Raw genomic sequence first — 19,127 nt, 5'->3', positions numbered from 1 at the left:
CATGGAGTGAACTCTGAGTCACACCTCAACACTCATAAGTTCCCCTCCTCTAACTGTGCAGACTGATCTTTGTGCTGTTTGTCTTTCTTTTCATGCTGATCTGCTGAAGAGGAAAAGTTTCTATGAGCTAATTTAGTGGCATCTAGTGGTGAGCTTCCAGATTGCAAACACCTCACCTCACTCTCAACATAACAATTCTTATTTTCATGTGATTATACACTAATGAAAAAAAACTTATGAATATTATATTCCGTTTCTGTCATATTTTGCCAACACATCACCCTAAATTTTACGTACTGGACCTTTAAATTTAAGTTTCTACATGAATGTGCCAGCATGATTTGTTCATTGTAGATAATTTAGAAGTCATCTGGTTATCCTCACTACTATGATGTAGAAACTTGAATCCTCCAGTTTCATAAACTGAGAAGTGAAGCAGGAGAAATCTTGTGTTCAGCAGACAAACTTTTGAAATATTCACATATATTCATAGATGTTATATACTTTATAAGTGAGGAAGGGCTAAGGAGTTAAAATTTTAATAATTTGTTAGTAGTTTAGACTTTATGTAAAAAATCTCAGGGATCAGGGAGTATAAAGAATAACAATCTGAAGAATGATTAAGGACACATCTGATATGATCTGATTTTCTTTCTTTTATTTTATTTTCTGAAGTTTTATTTTCCTCTAATGATCCAAGTACACAAGTATCAAGATGACCCGAGTCTTTCCAGTTTCCTTCCACGATCCAACTGATGTAAGTGATTCTGACTGAAACGAAGCAGGCGGAGCACTGAGGTAACGCTTGCATTGGCTGATTGGCATTGGCTGTTTGCAGTATGCTGCACAAAGATTGGCTCGTGTGCAAACGTGTGGCTAGTAACATCCAGTCATATTCCTGCAGGTGTACACGGTTGACATAGTAACCTGACACGCTGTGACTCTGCTGATCATACCCATGCCAATGCCATTTGCACCCAAAACTGCCTCCACCACCCATGTCTCTGACAATGAGAGCAGAAGATGAAAAGCTAAAATGTTGAACTATTCCTTTAAAGACTTTGTGGGAAACACCACAGTAATATAGAGTTGACACCAGTGTTTCTTGGTGGCCTATCTGACCCTATCAAAATGTTCCATGACCCAGCCAAACCCTCCTGGAAATCATAATAAAGGCCTTCACATTTGCATTCATAGGAACAAAATAGTAAAACTTATAATTTTGGCAGATTATTTTTGAAAAATATATAAAGTATATATTGGATGCTCTCATAAAGTTACAGAGTATAATAAAACAAAACTGGAATATCAATAAAAATGTATGAAGTGATTTCTTTTATACTGCACGTTGGTTCTTGCTGTTATTGAAGTTTTGGGGATGTTGTTATTGGAATAAGTTTTCAGCAGCCTGTGTCTGGTTCATGAAGCTTATTATAGACGGCTGGCTTTTGTTTAATACATGTTTTGCTTATAAAGCGGCACTTCTGCATGATCTTTTATGGCTGCATGCTTCTTTAATGAGTTTTGAAATGTCAAATTTCCAAATGAAGAATAGCAATAAAGAGCAGACTCTGGCCTCTGTTGTGGTGCACTGTGTGGTCTCAACACGATATTTCTCACTTTATTTCAAACGCTGCCTGTTGCTATATGAGAGAATGGAGACAGCTTATTAATATCACAAAAAACAATATTTTAGGATTAATTTCAGCAATTGTCCTGATCAGCTGGTTCCATTAGTACAAAGTAAATTCATCCTTTTTACTGTAACAATGAAGCTGTAATGGAACAATGAATTTTAAGATATATATATATATTTATTTCCTTGTAATACTATCTTTCTTGTAATGCTATGACATTTTTCTCATGTTGTCATGACACATTGAAAGTATCAATGTAATTTCTAAGTGAAACAACACAATAATAATATGGTCAGCATCTTCACAGTACTGTAATATTTTGTCTATCAACTTGGTGTTACAGCATGAAGCATCACTGAGTCCTTATCTGTCTGACAAGTGCAACAGTCTGATCCACGATGCTGTGGAGCGGGTCTCTCTGTGGGCACAACAATCTCTTTTTTACCGTTGTTTGGTGGCCAGTTTTGTCCATTTCATTTTCCTGACTGAAGATCCAAACTCTCACTCACCTCCACTCCACAGCAGAGTGTTCTGCTGATCTGGTTGCGTGTTGAATGAAGCCATGATCATCTCAGCGTCCTCTGCTCTTTAATCCAAATCCCACGCTTCATTTTTCACTCTTTCCAAAGTGTATTTCTGTCACAACTGATACTGAAATTGAGAATATTGTGACTTTTTTATTGTAAAAATACAACTTTATTCTTGCATTTTTTCAACTTTTCTTCTCTCAGAGTATTATTTATCCTGTAAAAATGAGATTAGAAAAATTTAATTATTATATATAAAAACTCTTATTAAAATTATAATTCTAACTTTATTCTCTAACTTCTTAGCTTTCATTTTGCAACTCTTTCTTGTAAATTTATAACTTAATCACAAATTCTAAAACTTTTTGACATTTTTCTTTTTCTCTTTATTATAATTGTATGACTTCTTCTCATAACATTACAATCTAATTATTATTTTATATTCCACTATTCTTGTAAATACATGGCTGTTAAAAAATGACTTTATGTAGTCATATATACTTTTAACATATAACTTTTTACAAAACTGTTTTACTCCCGAAACACTACAACTTTGTCTATAATACAACATTTACATTTACTGATATTACTTTATTTTAATAGCATACTGTTTTTTTAAGTAATTAGTTTATTCTCAAAACCTCAGATTATTTTCATATATTGTTTTCTTTATTCAACTAATTTCCCCTCTGCAACATTCATGATAGAGTACACTACATTTACAATAAAAAAAAAATGCACTCACTCACATCTGTTTAAATAATGAAAGGAAGAATGAAATATCCTTTTATTTTGATTTGCATCATTCATAACGGGGAAAGTCCAAATCTGAATAAAACATATGTTTTTTTGTAAATGTTTGATTCATGTATTTAGACTGTATGTAGATCCAGTTTTGGAAGATGAAATGACATGGCATAATGTAAAATGTAAATAAGCGTCTGTCGTCTGTTCAGTCTCTCCCATCAGCTCTGTGCTTTTCCAGGCTCTCGCTGAGCCGTCAGCCTCTTCAAAAACAATGCGTGTTCCAAACTTTGCAGCCAGGGTCCAGATCATGGATTGGAAGAGAAAAATATCTCAGACTCATTTTATCTCCAGCACACTGTGTTGTTATAATTTTGATAAAATATCAGAAAAGTGAATTTGACATCTGAGGGTCTAATCGCTTCCTTCTCCTCCCAGGCTCCTCTGGCTGGACTCAGACTTCTATGGGATCAATTTTCAATGTGATGCTAACTTATACAAAAAAGTCAAATGATCCATTTCTGTTTTATAATTTTTTTTTTTCTACATTTTCTACACATAGACACATTTGCTCTATTGTAAATATAGTTCAATATTATTTTTGTGGTGTTTTTCCCTCTCTTTGTACTTTATATTTAAGGATATTTTGAAGATTATGTTTGATTTTAACTTGTCTAAACGTTAAAAAGTGTAAAATAAAAAGAAAACAAATTCCATGACCCTTCATTAGCCTTGAGAAGTCATTTCTGAATGTACACACTGCCCCCTGCTGCCGTGTTCACATAACACCAGGGAAATGAAGGACAACAGCAGTAAAGAAATGTATGAATGATGGTGAGACACCAGCAGGGAAAAGTCAGCAGTTGCATATGATGACTTGTGATTTTCTGATGACGTAAAATCAGCAGGTTATCCTGGAATCCTGGAAGGCTGTAAACATTTGATTTTTGCACCAGGAGCAGCAGCAGTCACTGTTGATCTGCACTGGATTTCCATGAAATTAACTGTAGATATTCAGACTCCACAGGAGATTCCTGTCATGTTTGTTCACACTTTGATGTTTTGTGCAGCACCATCATCAGACCAAATGTTCTAATCAAACACTAGAAAATCCAATATCTAGACCAGCTGTGGGCAAAAGGTGGTCCAGGGTCTGGATGCAGCCCGCTGAAAGGTTTCACGTGGCCTGCAAATCATTGAAACACCAAAAATTAAAACATCTAGCAAAGAAATTCAATAGCATTTTGCTTACCATTAAACTGTTGTCAGACCTTTATTTTGAAAGGGCTCAGTGCTGCGTTCATTGGTAATGATAATGAACTGTATCTTTTATATTAAACTGTAACTTTATTCACTCAGTGTTGTACATCCATGTTGTTTATGTTGTTCTTCTTCTTTTGCTGCTACTATCATTACAACCTGTATACAGTCTGCATGGTTCACTGTAAAACATCAAGTTCAGACATTGACAACAAAATATTATTCCACAGTTCATCACATGGCAATTCAGAAAGGCTGACCAACAGTAGAAGTGTCCTATATAGAACACTTCTGACCATTTCATTATTAGAGATTATTAGGAGGTTATATCATTTGTGTCTGGTCCACAGCAGCCTGATGAGTTTCTCATGTATAAAATTTATGGAAGTCATTCACAATGAACCACTGAACACTTTTTTTTACACAAAGTCAAAGTGTTTATACCCAAATGCATAGCAGAGATCCAAATTAATTAGTTCCCAGCACACTTGGAGGGAATGTGCATCAAAATTCAATATATATATTTTTTAAATGTATAAAACTAAAATAAATAAAAGAGCCGGAAATCTGTCATGGAAAGGGCACACAAAGTTGAAGAGACAAATAAACACAGATGCTGCACAACTTTAAGAAGTCCAAGGCTTGTCCAAAGACAGTTGTTCTGCGTAAACTGTTTTTTTTCCAGAACAGAGGTTAAATATTCTCTGATAGCTATTGTATTTTAATGCAGCAAACCTTTTAAAGACATATTATCTTGTCTTTCTTGTCTCTAGCCTCCTTTTTTTCTTTAGTCTTTCCTGCACATAAAAAAATGCTAAAATAGCGGCAGCAATTTGAAGAAGAACTCTGCATGATTGTCTGCATGTAACTAAACAATTGCTGATGCTGACACACTTGGTGCCTGGGGATTTTATTTATTGAATATGAAAATAATGCAAATCATGCATTTTGCCATCGCCAGATATCAAAATTTAACAGCTAGCCAAAAAGTGCAAAATAAGGAAATATAGTTTGAAGAATCATGATTCTTCCTCCTGTAGAGGTCCAGAAATGATAAATACCAAGGAGCACTGAAGCTGCTAATTCAACACCACTGTCAACTGACAACACACTATATGTCCTGGACACTAGTGTTAATATTGTACAATAGGGAAAATATTGGGAGCAATTTGTCAAAATGCTAAGATTCAATTTGCTCTCATTTAACACTAGAACAGCCAAGGAGGTCATTTTGACCATTTTCAAATTCATAAGCAAAATAACTGCTGAATTTAAAACCATGTATTTTTGTATCTGTATGTTTATTTAAAATAAATGAAAACATTTTTACCTATTTCAGCCACAGGCGGTCATACTGACCAGAAATTGCCACTGATTGTCATTGTCTCTGTAAATAAAACTTCACAAGTGGTCTCAATTAAAATACAAATTATTAATTAATTAATTGGAGTCAAGTAAAAATAAAGTAGGGGAGACTAGGGACAGTTGTAACACTTTTTGTCTCAGCACTTATAACTCATTGAATTTTTGTGTTAAAGTTCTAAAATTTTTAGAAACAGCAGTGTTTCCAGCTTTATTTGGTTTTATTTTCCTACTCGTTTCCAGCCTTTTCCTATAGGCTACAATTCTTTTGTGATGGTTCAATTTGCTGTTATTTATGTTAAAATAACATGAATGGATGAACGGACGGACGGACGGACGGACGGACGGACGGACGGACAGATAGATAGATAGATAGATAGAAAGATAGATAGATAGATATTTGAAACTTAAAAAAGTTTTGCCAACCAAACCTTTTAGTTGAGATAATTAACTACTCTTCTTTAGATAAACTTGACACTTCAAGTTTTAAAGACTCAAAGAAAAAAAATGTATGTCCACATTTGGTCGCAGTTAACTGTGAACCTGAAAATTAAACAGTTGAAAATGTTAAAATTTCACTTTCACTTGAATGAATTTGCACAATTGTTTTATATATGTGTGTATATATACATATATATATATACACACACACACACACACACACACACACACACATACAATTTCTCAATTTTCAAAACTCAGAGATTTGAGTTTGTCTAAAGAAGAAAAGTAAATCATCTCAACAATTGGTAAAACTGTTTTAAGAATTTGAGTTGGGCTCAAACATAAAAAATCTACTACAGTACATTGCCTTGAAATTTTGAGTTGTCTCGACTTTTTCATAGACCTACAACAATGATAAATGTAAATGAACATGTTAAAGAATTATTCATTTCCATATATTTTTTTTTCCAAAGTCACAAGGAGCCACTGGAGAGGAGCTAAAGAGCCACATGTAGCGCCGGAGCTGCAGGTTGCAGACCCCCAGTCTAGATGGTGCAACCAGTGTAACTATTCGGCTGGACTTAAAATGCCAAGTTAAGACCAACATAGTTTAAGGGTATAAATCCTGTTGGTCTAACCGGCCCCAGATCTTTAACAATTAGAGTAAATTAAATGCTTCACAGGGTAAAATGGCATTTGGGCTAGACTATCTTGGGACACTAAACCTCTCCACTGAAACTCAGAATGATGAAGTTCTTTGAGAGCAGCTATATTGGTGTAACTCTAAGTGAAAGCAATGAGGTTGAAGGGTTTAATTCAGACTATAAATGCCGGCCACATGTCGCTCTGTGTTGTTCTGTAATCAGGACTCAGCTCAGTATTCCTGCTGTGGGGATAGTAATTGTGTGGGAGGAGCTGTAAACACTGGGAGCAGACTGCAACAGGCTGCCAGGCCTGCGGTCAGACTTGTACACACTTGAAAAAAACCTCACTATGGAGTACCCAGAATGCCCGGTTTTCTTTGCAAATGAGGCATGCCGTGTTTACATGGGACCAGATTGACCTCTTTTAAAAGCTGATTAATCAAAAGCGTGCTAATCAGGGAAAACTCAACAAGTAACACCCTGTCCTGCCCACACACATCAGCACATACTGTAAACATGGCGGCCCAGCCTGCAGTTAGCCATCATGTATTTGTCTGTACAGAAACAGGTTTAGAGCGCCTGCTGATGGTTATGATCATCTGTAAAAAGCAACATCCCTGCTGCTGATAATGTCCTCCTGGATGTGTATGGAAGTAAATCCACTCTTTGGATCCCTTCAGGCTCAATGTAAACACAGCTCGCCTTTCAGTGGGTGCTGCCAGTTTCCAGCCTGGCTGAGACAAAAGCTGATAGTGCCAACAGAGCCAGTCCTGATCCTGGAAACAGGAAACATGATCTACTGACTGCAGAGGAGTGTCAGCTCAGTGTGGCACAGGTCCTGGATCTGACATCATTTACCAGCCAAACACCCAAACACTGCTGCTGGAGACAAAGAAAAGAATAACAACTGACAAGTTATTCTTATTTGGTAAATGTAACATTAGCTAAATAATTCATAAAATCAGCTTTGATGGAACATTAGTCAACACTTCCCCTGATATGACTTGTTAGCTATCATTTGTCAATTGGAGATTTTGGAGGTGTTAGATTCTACTATTAAAAACACTTAGCGTTTATACTTTATATGAATTCCACTATTTTAAATATAGATGCACAAGGAACCCAAAACTATATAATAGCTGCCTTTTAGTCAGCAGGCAAAACACAAAAGTGTTAATCACAAAAAGGCTGGAGGATTTGCAGTGAGTGAAGTGTCTCTGCATGACCACTGGAAATGAGGCCATTTCTTTTGTAGAAAGAAATCTTCAGGCTGGGAGAGAAACAGATTACATGTTACAGGATTACATAATCTGGATACATATTATAGTAACAGGAAAAAAGGATTTTTATCAGATTACACATACATTTGGTAAAAATGAGGACTATTAGTGGGATTATAATTTTAAAATAAAGAACCATATCCTACCATGCACAGTGTGCACACAGCTGCCAATTCATCATCATGGGCTTTAGTGAAAAAATGCTTCTCTGGGTGGAACTTAAGCCATTTTTTGTCTTTAAATCAATCAATCAATTAATCAGTTGCACTCAGCAAAGGAAGGAACAGCTGAACAAACTAATGAACCTAGCAATGAACATAAAACTGTAGTGATTTATCTAATATTAATTGACTATTAAATTAATCTGTGTCTATGTTGATAGTCTATTAATTGTTTTACTCATTTCTAATACTTCCTTTAAAAAAAGTCACAATTCTTTATGTTTACCTTCTTAAATGTGAATATTTTTTGGTTTATTTACTCAGTAAATTTCAGTAAAGTGAATATTTTTTAAATTAATGCTCATTAGTTTTATCTAAAACAAGCAGTTGCAAATTATGTTGTCCTTTCTGCTGTTCTAGTAATGATATTGTGGCCTTCCAGTGTTTGTACACATGAATCATTGATTTGTAACCCACAGATTTGCAAGCCTCAACCTCAGAAAAGGTGAGCAGAGTGGCGCAGCAGAAACATGCTGGGCCCATAACCCAGAGATTGATGAATCGAGACCATCCTCTGCTAATTAGAAGTTCTCTGAATTAGAATTAATACTTTCTCTTCCTATCCATACGTACTTTGACACGGGCTAAAGTGGACATCATACAATCGTCCCAACCAGCATATTCAAATATATATATATATATGGTTCCATCACTTTTGTCAGAAAAAAGAAACTGTCAATCTGGTTGTCCTTTATATGGCTCCACTTGACTGGACTAGTACAGTCCTAGGAGAAAACCTCAACATCTCTTACTGAAATCAGAGTGGCATAGCAGACATTTGTTGTACCCTTAACCCAGGTGGGGATGGATTGAAACTAACCACCCTCAGCTAAGTGCCAACTCCCATCTGTGATGGCTATTTTACTGTCTTCTTAAGAACAAGAACTCATTGTCACAAGTATCTAAAGTTAGGTGTCTCTCCTCAGTGCTGTACACCCATGCAACTCATGCCATTGTCTAATACCAACAGAGTCCCACAGTGCTGTAACTGTGCTGGTTACTGAGACAGAGAGAGGTCTGATCCTCAAGTTCCGCCAAGCAATCAGCAGGTTTTTCCATGTGTTGGTGTCCAGGAACGTTTTCATCACCAACAGCTTGCAGAAGATCAAACAGTTGAGAAAATATAGTAAAAGATTAACTGACAGAGGCCCTTAATGAAATAAAAAGAAAATAAAATGTGAGCATATGTGCTCAAACAATAGCTCATATCTATATACCTCCGCATCCCACATCACACTGACACTTATTAGGGTCAGGGTGGATGTGCTGATCACCAGGAAACACTGCAGATGCTGAAGGACAGACAGAATGTGTTGTGAGTCAGGGAGCCAAGACCAGATGTAATGGGGGATGGACAATGAGTCCAACAAGCTAGAGCCTAAAGGATGTCCAGGCCCAGCACTGTGTGGTCACCTGTGATGTCAGAGAAGCTGTCAGATTTCATTGCTTATCCTAATGTTCCTGCCCAGTCTGCAAGAACAGATACAAATATGTGCAATCCTGAAACAGAGCACTAAAGTGATTCATTAAAAAATGCAATAAAGTTAGCATTAGTAGAGGAGTAGCATTAGAGCAGAATTCAAGCACCACTAAATATGTGTAGAAAATATAATAAAGAATAGTGAGAAGCTAGTGGTTGCTTTGCTGCATTCACAAAACCTCATAGAGACAGGAACATGCAGCACATAACAATACCAGGCCATCACTTCACATTAAGTGATGGCTAACATTGTCAAAATGCAAGTGGTGGGTGTTGAATCCATGCCTCCTGAAGGACTAGAGCCTTAATCCAGCACAACTGAGACCTTAATTTCAGCGTTCCACAAATGCAGCCACCCCAGCTTTAAGTCTTTTCTCTGGTTTGGTCACTTGTATTTCATAAACTATACCCAAAAGGGCAAGTGTTACACAAACTGACAAGTGCTGCCATCCAGTGCCTCTGAAGACTCAGTTACTTAAAGCCCATGCTCAAAGTTCCTCTGGTGGGCATGTTTCAAAGTCATGACAAGTGATCGTGTCCTTTCGTCACCTTCATACAGTTAACCTTGCTCAGACGAACACACAACACAGAACTATACCAGGCCATCACATTAACACATGGCTTACATCGTCAAATGGCAGTGGTGGGATTTGAACCCACGCCTCCTGAGAGACTGGAGCCTTAATCCAGCGCCTTAGACCACTCGGCCACACTACCTGAAAACAATCAGCCCACCTTCCCGCACTCTGCCATCTCGAAGATAAACAGGTAGGCTAACTTGACATGTTTTAACAACGACTAAGAACCACCACTGGAAGGTATCTGACAATGACATGAGTTGCATGGAACGTGACAATATTGTCTGCAGCACTGAAGAAAGACACCTAGCTTTAGACACGTGTAACAATGAATTCTTCTCCTTCTTGCCTCCAAGAATCTTGAGAGTAGTTCCAGAAAAGTGCCCCGATAATCAAAGGAGGTTCAGGGAAAGAATAGAGTTTTCACAGACTGGTACAGCAACAATATTTGAATGTGCCAGTTGGGACAGTTGTAAGGTGTCCACAAAAGCCACTTGTGGAAATGATTGTTTTGCCATGTGAGAACCTGGCAAAGCTGGTACAGTGAGGGAAAGCTTGGAGCTCTACTGATTCAGAGCAACCACAAGTAGCAGAGGATGGTTTCGATCCATCGACCTCTGGGTTATGGGCCCAGCACGCTTCCGCTGCGCCACTCTGCTCACCTTTTCCCAAACACGAGCTCGCAAATGTGTGGGTTACAAATCAGTTATTCATGTGTACAGACACTGGAAGGCCACAATGTCTTAACTGGAATGGCAGAAGGGACATCATCATTTGCAATTGCTTGTTGCAACTGCCTTAATTTCAGCGTTCCACAAATGCAGCCACCTCAGCTTTAAGTGTTTTCCCTGGTTTGGTCATTTGTATTTCATAAACTATACCCAAAAGGGCAACTGTTTCACAAACTGACAAGTGCTGCCATCCAGTGTCTCTGGAGAATCAGTTACTTCAAGCCCATCCTCAAAGTTCCTCTCGTGGGCATGTTTCAAAGTCATGACAAATGATCATGTCCTTCAGCAACCTTCATATAGTTAACCTTGCTGAGAGGAACATTGGAAACTTGTTGCTCTGATCTGCTGCTGCTGGCTTTCTGAACTGAGCAGCTATCTCAGAAAGCAAACTATTGAGCTGCAGCTCAGGTCTTGTTTAGACAACCTTATTACAGTTGGGACACTGACACTGGACATTAATATTCCAGTGTTCAGTGATGCAAGTTTTACAGAAGTTGTGTCTACATGGTGTGGTGACTGGATCAGTGAAGACATCCAGACAGATGGAGCACAGAAACTGATCTTCAGTCAGCAGACAGCTGGCAGCAGACACATCTACTTTCAAAAAGTGTGAAAAAAAAGAATTAATTACAAGGGTCAAAAGAAAACCAAAATCTCACAACAAAAAGTTCACAATATGATATTTATCCTAATGTTAAAAAATGAAAAATTTGACTAAAAATGTTAATTAATGTTGTTTTCTTTAAACTGAAACTGCCTTTTTTATTCAAATAAAAGTCGTCAGGCATGACCTAAGCGTGTGCAAACAGTTGGCATGAATTGTCTTTTCAAAGCAGCAGTCAGTAGCAGCAGGAGGTTTCTTATTCATAATGTGGTGCAAGAGCAAACCTAGGATTAGTTTTTATCCATGCAACTTAAAAAAAAACACAGCAAGGCAATGAAATATATACAATTCAAACACAACAATCTAAAATATAACCACAAGAACTAAGGCCACATGCACAAATTTGTGTTTTTTGTTTAATTTGTACCTCACAAACGGTAGCTGACATCAAGTCCTTTTGATCCAACGGCTTCAAACTAGAATCACTTAGTGCAGATCAGCTTCTTAACTGTATCGGATGTGATGAGGTATTGGAGTTTGTCATCTGAAGTTGGTCTGAAAACTGCTGATGTTGTTTTTAATCACATGATTTGGTGGTTATTAGAAAGACCATAAGCTTTAATATCAATCAAAAACAAAATAACTTAATGAGACACAATAAAAAATTCATTTGTTTTCGTTTATTTAAAAAGAAGAGAGAAAAGAAAATGACTTTTGTCTCATCTATGGCTAATTTGTGACAATATGCAACACTTCATATACATGATCAGACAATAAAAAGGTTTGAATTTTGTCATCCAGACATTTAATGAACACAAACACACAAATGCGGCTTATTATTGAGTACATTGTTCTCTGATGATTTAACATTGGTGAAAGCAGGTAATGCAGTTATCAGAATATATTAGGCTGGATTATATATTATCAATCAATACAGGAAAATTGGGTGTTGTAAAAGTTACTCACAACTACACAAAGAAAAACTGTGGAAAAAAACCCTGCTTTGATCAGAATGGTGAATCTTTCTGTTGAAAATCTGATGGTTGTTCCACTCAGTGTGACTGACAGGAAAGATGAGTTTTTAACTATTATCATTTGGATCAGGACAGAAATATGGGTAGAGTTTCTCAATGAAGATTATTTACAATTTATGGTTTTATTTCTCTGTCTTTATTTTGTCAAGTACCTTCAGCTCTGATTTTGAGAGGCACAAGACAAATAAATTTTATTATTATGTAAAGAAATAAGAGAGAAACATTAGGAATTGGAAATGAAGAATTCAGAGTACTGTATAATGCAACATTTAGAGATCGGCTCTGACTTCACCTGAAACTGCATGTTCATATAATAATATAATATAGCATAACAATATAGTTTTATATTATCTGTCTAACTTATTAAAAAAGTCCTGGTGACAACATACACTGACGGTTAACTGGTGACGAGTTAACAAGTAGTCTTCTTGTTTTTATGTAAATGATGTAAATTTCACAGAGTATCTAAATAACCACAGACCACAAAACTAACAGCAATGGAAGCAGAGAGGAGTGATAGAAACAGGAGAGAGAGTGGCCGAATGACACAGATAACTAAGAAAGACATTATAATGTGACTCATAAAATGCACTCTAGTTGGCAAATATTTAAATTTTGTGTGGTGAGAAATCCCCCCACAACAGGTACAGTGAGTTTACTCTGCTCATTAGTGCCTGCATGTTGAAACATTAAGCTTAAAATCTTTACACATTTTAGTGAGCATAATTAATATTTTCCTCATCAATTATATATTTTTTCATTAATCCAAGCCCACACGGCATTTATCCAATATGTTAATTTTTATGACCCGCCCCACCCGGTCTACAGTTTATGGGCATTTGTGGGTGTAACTGTAGCCTGCACATCTTTCACCACACTGAACTTTGTCTTCATACACATCCAGTGTTTCTTATAGTAATACACAATCCGATGTGTGGCTCATAATACCATCATTTGGACAGGGACTAAAGTATGGGTAGAGCCTCTCAGTGAAGGAGCAGCCAGAAACTGAGTAAATAAGAGCTGCAGCATCAGTATCGTAAAAGCAGACCAGACCCTCCTCATAATCCACAAACACCCCCACCTTCTCAGGCTTCGACTTCAGAAAGAGAAAGAGAGGGTCAGCAAGAGCTTTGTACCCTCCCCGTGTACGACATACAGTCCAATAACCATTTCTGGGGCTCAGTGTGTTTTTTTGCCTCACGTTGGTCAACTTTGTGGCCACCCCTAAAGTCCATGTAGACCACTTTTTAACCTGAACTTCAAAGTAAAATCTTCCTGAGGTGAAACCCTGCGTTGACAAGACACATCTACATTTATCATCCTGATTTCCCTGCTTGGTTGATATAGGATGTACTATATCAGGATCAAGTGTCACACCCACTACATACTTCTGGATCCTCTTCAGCTCAGCCTTACACAACATCTTCATCTTTTTAGTGAGCGTCTCCTCCAGCTGATTCACAGCTCTCACCATAGTCCCCTCATATGAAGGTGGATGGACACTGACTTTGGTCCAGTCCTTGGAGGGTGGAGCAGTGTTCAGAGAGGGGAAGCTTTGGAGGAGGTGGAGGTGGTCTTCAGAGTGTGAGAGCTGCTCCAGCTCAGTGCTTCTCTTCTTCAGCTCAGAGATTTCCTGTTCCAGCTCTTTGATGAAGCCTTCAGCCTGTTTCTTTGTCTTTCTCTGCTTCTCATTGATCGTGTCGATGAACTCGGCCTGCCTTCTCTCAACAGACTCCTTCAGAGCGGTGAAAACCTGAACTCCATTTGCTATCTCTCTGTCTGCATCTTCCTTACTGAGCTTCATTGAGCATTTGATCTCCTGAATCTTCAGTTGTTTCCTCTGGATCCTCTGCTGAATTTCAGCTTCTGTCTTCACCAGCTCAGCCTTCTTTCCTTCATATTCTTCTTTCAGAGGAACAACATCATGTGTCTTGTGGTCTCGAAATGTGCAGTGTGTGCAGACACACATCTGGTCAGTCTTACAGAATAGCTCCAGTAGTTTATCGTGCTCTGTACACATCCTGCCTTCCAGGTTCTCCACAGGGGCGATCAGCTGATGTTTTTTCAGGCCTGACATCGTCAGATGAGGCTCCAGGTGAGTCTCACAGTATGAGACCAGACACACCAGGCAGGACTTCAGGGCCTTCAGTTTGGTTCCAGAGCAGACGTCACAGGGAACTTCTCCTGGTTTGGAAATTTGTTGCTCTGATCTGCTGCTGCTGGCTTTCTGTTGAGCTGACTGTCTGAACTGAGCAGCCATCTCAGAGATGAAAGTATTGACATGCAGCTCAGGTCTTGTGTTGAAAACCTTTTTACAGTTGGGACACTGACACTGGACATTAATATTCCAGTGTTCAGTGATGCAGGTTTTACAGAAGTTGTGTCCACATGGTATGGCAACTGGATCAGTGAAGATATCCAGACAGATGGAGCACAGAAACTGATCTTCAGTCAGCAGACAGCTGGCAGCAGACATATCTACACTCTGAGGACAAAAAGGTTGGAAAAAAAAAATAATTAATGTAATGCATTAACTTTGGTTAATTTGTTTAATAGATTCTAACTATGGTTAGTGGAATGTAAGGGCTTCCATCCTTAATTCTGTCCCTAACCCTTTACATTGAACCCAACTGAGGTCTAAAGTTAACAACAAAATGGTGCAACAGAAATACAAGCTGTGGATGTCAATGAATATGTAGCTGCAATCTGCATGTATTCATCATCTGAGACAAGTCAGTACACAGTCAGGTCCTGGACTATGCTGGACTACTGTCAGTGTACTGTTTACTGTGCAGTTCAGTGGTATGTCAATAAAATCACTAAGATCAGAAAATAAGCAATAACACTGATCTTCATTCTATCTCTTATCTCTATCTAATGAAAAATACTATTTCTCAAAATATTATTCAAAATATATTATATATTGTAATCCTGAAGCACAATTTAATTGTTAATGCATTAGCTAGCATTAGCGTACACATGTTCATAGGAGATATAAATGAATCAGAGACAAGACAGATAAAATATACAGATGGCATCACAACAGTTGGAAACAGAGAAGCAGGTGAAAGTCTAGATGGTCTTGATGTGGATGTTAATATTGATGTAAATGAGCCAAAATCACATGTTGTTGCAGTTTGTAGTGACTTGAATCGATTGTTATTTTTGTTCAAGTTCTAATTTAAGTTTGATAAACACAAACCAAAACTCCTCAGCCACCATTTGTTTGAAAGAGTAATCAGATATTTTGTTCATTAATAACTTATTGCTCCGTTTTTCTTTCTAATAATATTTTTTCACGGATATATAAATCTGTATTTAATTTACATTTATTTCCCACACTACAACCTTGCATGTGGCTCCTGTAAATCCCTTCTGCACTATCTTTACAGTGAGTTACATAAACATGATGAATATGGTGTTTGTGCAGGTCTGCCTAGTAATAGAATAACTGCAAGGATAACTGCATTCCCCCAGTGGTGATTTGGGCTGCATTAATTAGTTGTCATGGTAACCAGCCACAATTAAATGTATCAATGTACAAAAAACTGCTTCCATCACAGGTAGTTTTGTGGTCTGTGGTGATTTAGAGACTCGTTTGTAAAGTTTACAGTCTCCCAGTGCATTTCTGTGAGATTATATCTGTTTTATCATGTTACTGTAATTTATACAGATTGAGGAAAGGGAAAAAACAATCACACAAGATATCACTGGCCATTGAGAAGGCCTAAAGCAGGGTTGTCAAACTCAATCACAGAAGGGGCCAAAATTTAAAACACAGTCTCAGTCGCAGGCCAAACAGGATTAACATTTATTAAAACTGACTATGTTTTATTCAGAAATATGAATTTGAACAGCCAGACTGCAACAACTTTTTCCTCAATAAAATATAATAATAATATAATATAATATATAAAATATTTTTTTCTTCAACAATAGCAAAGGAAAACGAGCATATTTCAGATCAGAATATTTAAGCTCACATATCCAGGTGGGGGTTACATTTGAAAATGCTTAATTTTTGTCTGGACACATGATATCGCACACTTTAATCATGCAAACCCTCAGTGGCACTGCATTTGACATAAAAATATGTTCATATAATAATATTACAAACCCATCAGCCCATCAGGTACAGATGAACATATTGACCTGCTCAATTTAACATTAAGGCCAAAACACACTGAAAACTTCAATAGATAATTCAACTGTAGCTTCTATGGTTCACTGCAGGCTTCAGATTTAAAATGTAACACCACAGAACCAGCAGTATTTTAGGAAAAGGTTAAACTACTCACTGACACACACTGAGGAGATGAAGAGGAGAGACAGAGTCTGGACTCTTCATCATCACTTACAATAATGCAGCAATTAAGTATTTAAAAGTACAGAAGTCAGACTTGGAGTAAATAAAAAAAATCACGCACCACAGAAGTGTAAATTAATATTATGATTCATGATCATAAAAAGTTTTCTTTCTCTCTCTCTCTCTCTCTCTCTCTCTCTCTCTCTCTCTCTCTCTCTCTCTGTTGTGGGTCAGTCTTATTTTTATTTTTACCTCCAGGTGGAGCTGCAGTTCATCTCCCTCCTCATATACTTGTGTCTCTTTGCACTGAGTCAGTTGTCTAAACAGACAAACCTGTTTACATTGTCCTTTGACAGAAACTCGCGTCTTCGCGACTGCGAGCTGATTTAATTCTCGAGTTGCGCGGCAGCTGACGCAGTGCATTGTGGGACTTGTAGTATGGGTGGTAGGAGTGCTATTTAGCAACGGGCCATTTATAATAGACACATGAAATTATCTCGCGGGCCGGATGTGGCATTGAGTTTGACACATGTGGCCTAAAGGGATGATTTCTGGTCCCACGTGATTGGTTAATTCGCCTGTCACTTTCTAAACAAACACACAAGCTGTGGCCTTCTGTCCCAGTGACGAAGTTCTAACCAATGGGTGAACCTGCTCTAATCTTTCTCTGCCTAGAGATAACAACAAACACCTGATTGGATAAATCTGTTTCGCTGTTGTCAGGACTACAATCCTTTCACTTCTGAAACAAAGTTGATGGAAAATTAGGATTAGAAGAGAAAAGTCTGATAATTAAATTAAATAAATCAAATATAGTATTTTTAACTATAACACTTGAAATACTGATACCGTCCCTCAGGGTTCCCCTCTGCACTGAAGAGTTAAAAGCTTTCCATTATAACTTCCTGTGTTTTGATACAGGGTGAGGTCAAAAAGTGCTGTAGTAGGCTAAGGCTGAACTAAACCTTGACCAAATATTTAGTTAGTACATTTTGTCTGTGTAGGACAGTAAGTGTACTCACCAGTGTTTGGCAAAGATTGCGCTGATGGATTCAATTGAATTTTTCTCCAGACAGAAGCAGGGAGACGTGTCTTGACTGCAGCTCAGACAAACTTTCACTTTCATTTCTGTAAATGTCAGTTGACGTTTCTCCTCTTTCAGTGTTGCTCCTCCTCTCACTGTAGCTCTGCATGGGGGATTTTATTCTCTCATTGAGAAATATCTTACTGTAAAGAAAACAAGGTTTTACTTGTAGTTTCTTCTTATATTTTCAATAACGGACGCATAAAACAGACAACAGGCTCCAGTACTGCCTTTACAGTTCCTCTACCATCCCACAAACACTCCAATGTTCAGCTCACTGTTTAGTCTGTGATTAAACTTTTCTGCCACTTTTTCCAAACTGTTGACCACTTTTCCTTTATGTGACAGATTTCTCACTGATCACATTACAGGGAAAAAAGTAAAGAAAAACTGAGATGGAAAACTTTTATCACTGGAGACTTCTCTGTGATTTTGAGGTGTCAGAAGCTGTAAATTAAAATATTTATTTCAAAGCCCTCTTAACTTAAATTAAAATAGAAAAATCTCCTCAGTTAGAGAGAGCCTTGATTACTTTCTTTACTTTAAATATTCAAGTCCTGCTTGTAGCTGTGTTCTTTGTTTTCAAAACTTAAGACTTGAACAGTTTTACTTTCAGGGGAGTTGATGGAGTTAAGTCTCAAAGTCCTGTTTTTCCCTCTCCTTCTTAAAAAAACAAACAAACAAACTCAGACCGATCAGAGTCAGAGCTGAGTTGGTGAGTTATAAATAACATGTTAATGTTTTTAGTAAGGATAAAGGCCTTTTCCCAAGGCATGGAAAGGAAACAGAGGCACAAAACGGGAAAAGAAAATGTACTGAATAGCCCTTTTCACATGGACAAGAAAGGAAGGTGGTGAAGGGAGGAGATGAATCAGACACACCTGATTTAGGCAGCATGGAGGAGGACAGAAAGAGGAGTGAGAGGAGCAACATGAGGAGATCAAAAGAAAAACAGTGATGTATATAAAAGTAAACAGAAACAGTTGTTCTAGAAAACAGCTGGATTTATTGAACTCTCCTGGTCAACAAGGTGCTGCTGGAAATGAGCTGATCCCTGCAGTGAGTTTGGATGAAACTGGTTCAACTTCGACCTGCTCAGATACAGCAGTGGACTTGTTTGTGTATGTTGGACCTACAAAAGTTAAGATAAGTGTCCTTTTCTGCAGCTCTTCAGGCTTCTACTGTTCT

At 37.6% G+C, this 19,127-nt stretch overlaps 1 protein-coding gene and 1 non-coding gene across 2 annotated transcripts; both read right to left on the bottom strand.

The window, feature by feature from the left end:
- Nucleotides 1-10,234: 10,234 nt before the first annotated feature.
- Nucleotides 10,235-10,316, bottom strand: trnal-aag (transfer RNA leucine (anticodon AAG)). Its single transcript has one exon. It is a non-coding gene; the product is annotated as a tRNA-Leu (tRNA).
- A 2,329-nt stretch (nucleotides 10,317-12,645) lies between these two features.
- LOC146312622 (zinc-binding protein A33-like) lies at nucleotides 12,646-17,986 on the bottom strand. The gene is made up of 2 exons (XM_084739779.1): nucleotides 17,878-17,986; nucleotides 12,646-15,034 (listed from the first exon to the last, which is right to left on the bottom strand). Exon 2 carries the CDS (start codon nucleotides 15,023-15,025, stop codon nucleotides 13,457-13,459), a length of 1,569 nt encoding a protein of 522 aa, XP_084595905.1. The 5' UTR covers nucleotides 15,026-15,034; nucleotides 17,878-17,986; the 3' UTR covers nucleotides 12,646-13,456.
- Nucleotides 17,987-19,127: the final 1,141 nt, after the last annotated feature.

Source organism: Lutjanus erythropterus, chromosome 16 (genome assembly GCF_056507025.1).
Source record: "Lutjanus erythropterus isolate fLutEry1 chromosome 16, fLutEry1.hap2, whole genome shotgun sequence".
Classification (NCBI taxonomy): domain Eukaryota; kingdom Metazoa; phylum Chordata; class Actinopteri; order Lutjaniformes; family Lutjanidae; genus Lutjanus; species Lutjanus erythropterus.
This window is presented reverse-complemented; position numbering and strand designations above follow the sequence as displayed.

Excerpts from the sequence above, each read along its gene's own strand:
- LOC146312622 (XM_084739779.1), bottom strand. The coding sequence starts at position 15,025 with ATGTCTGCTGCCAGCTGTCTGCTGACTGAAGATCAGTTTCTGTGCTCC.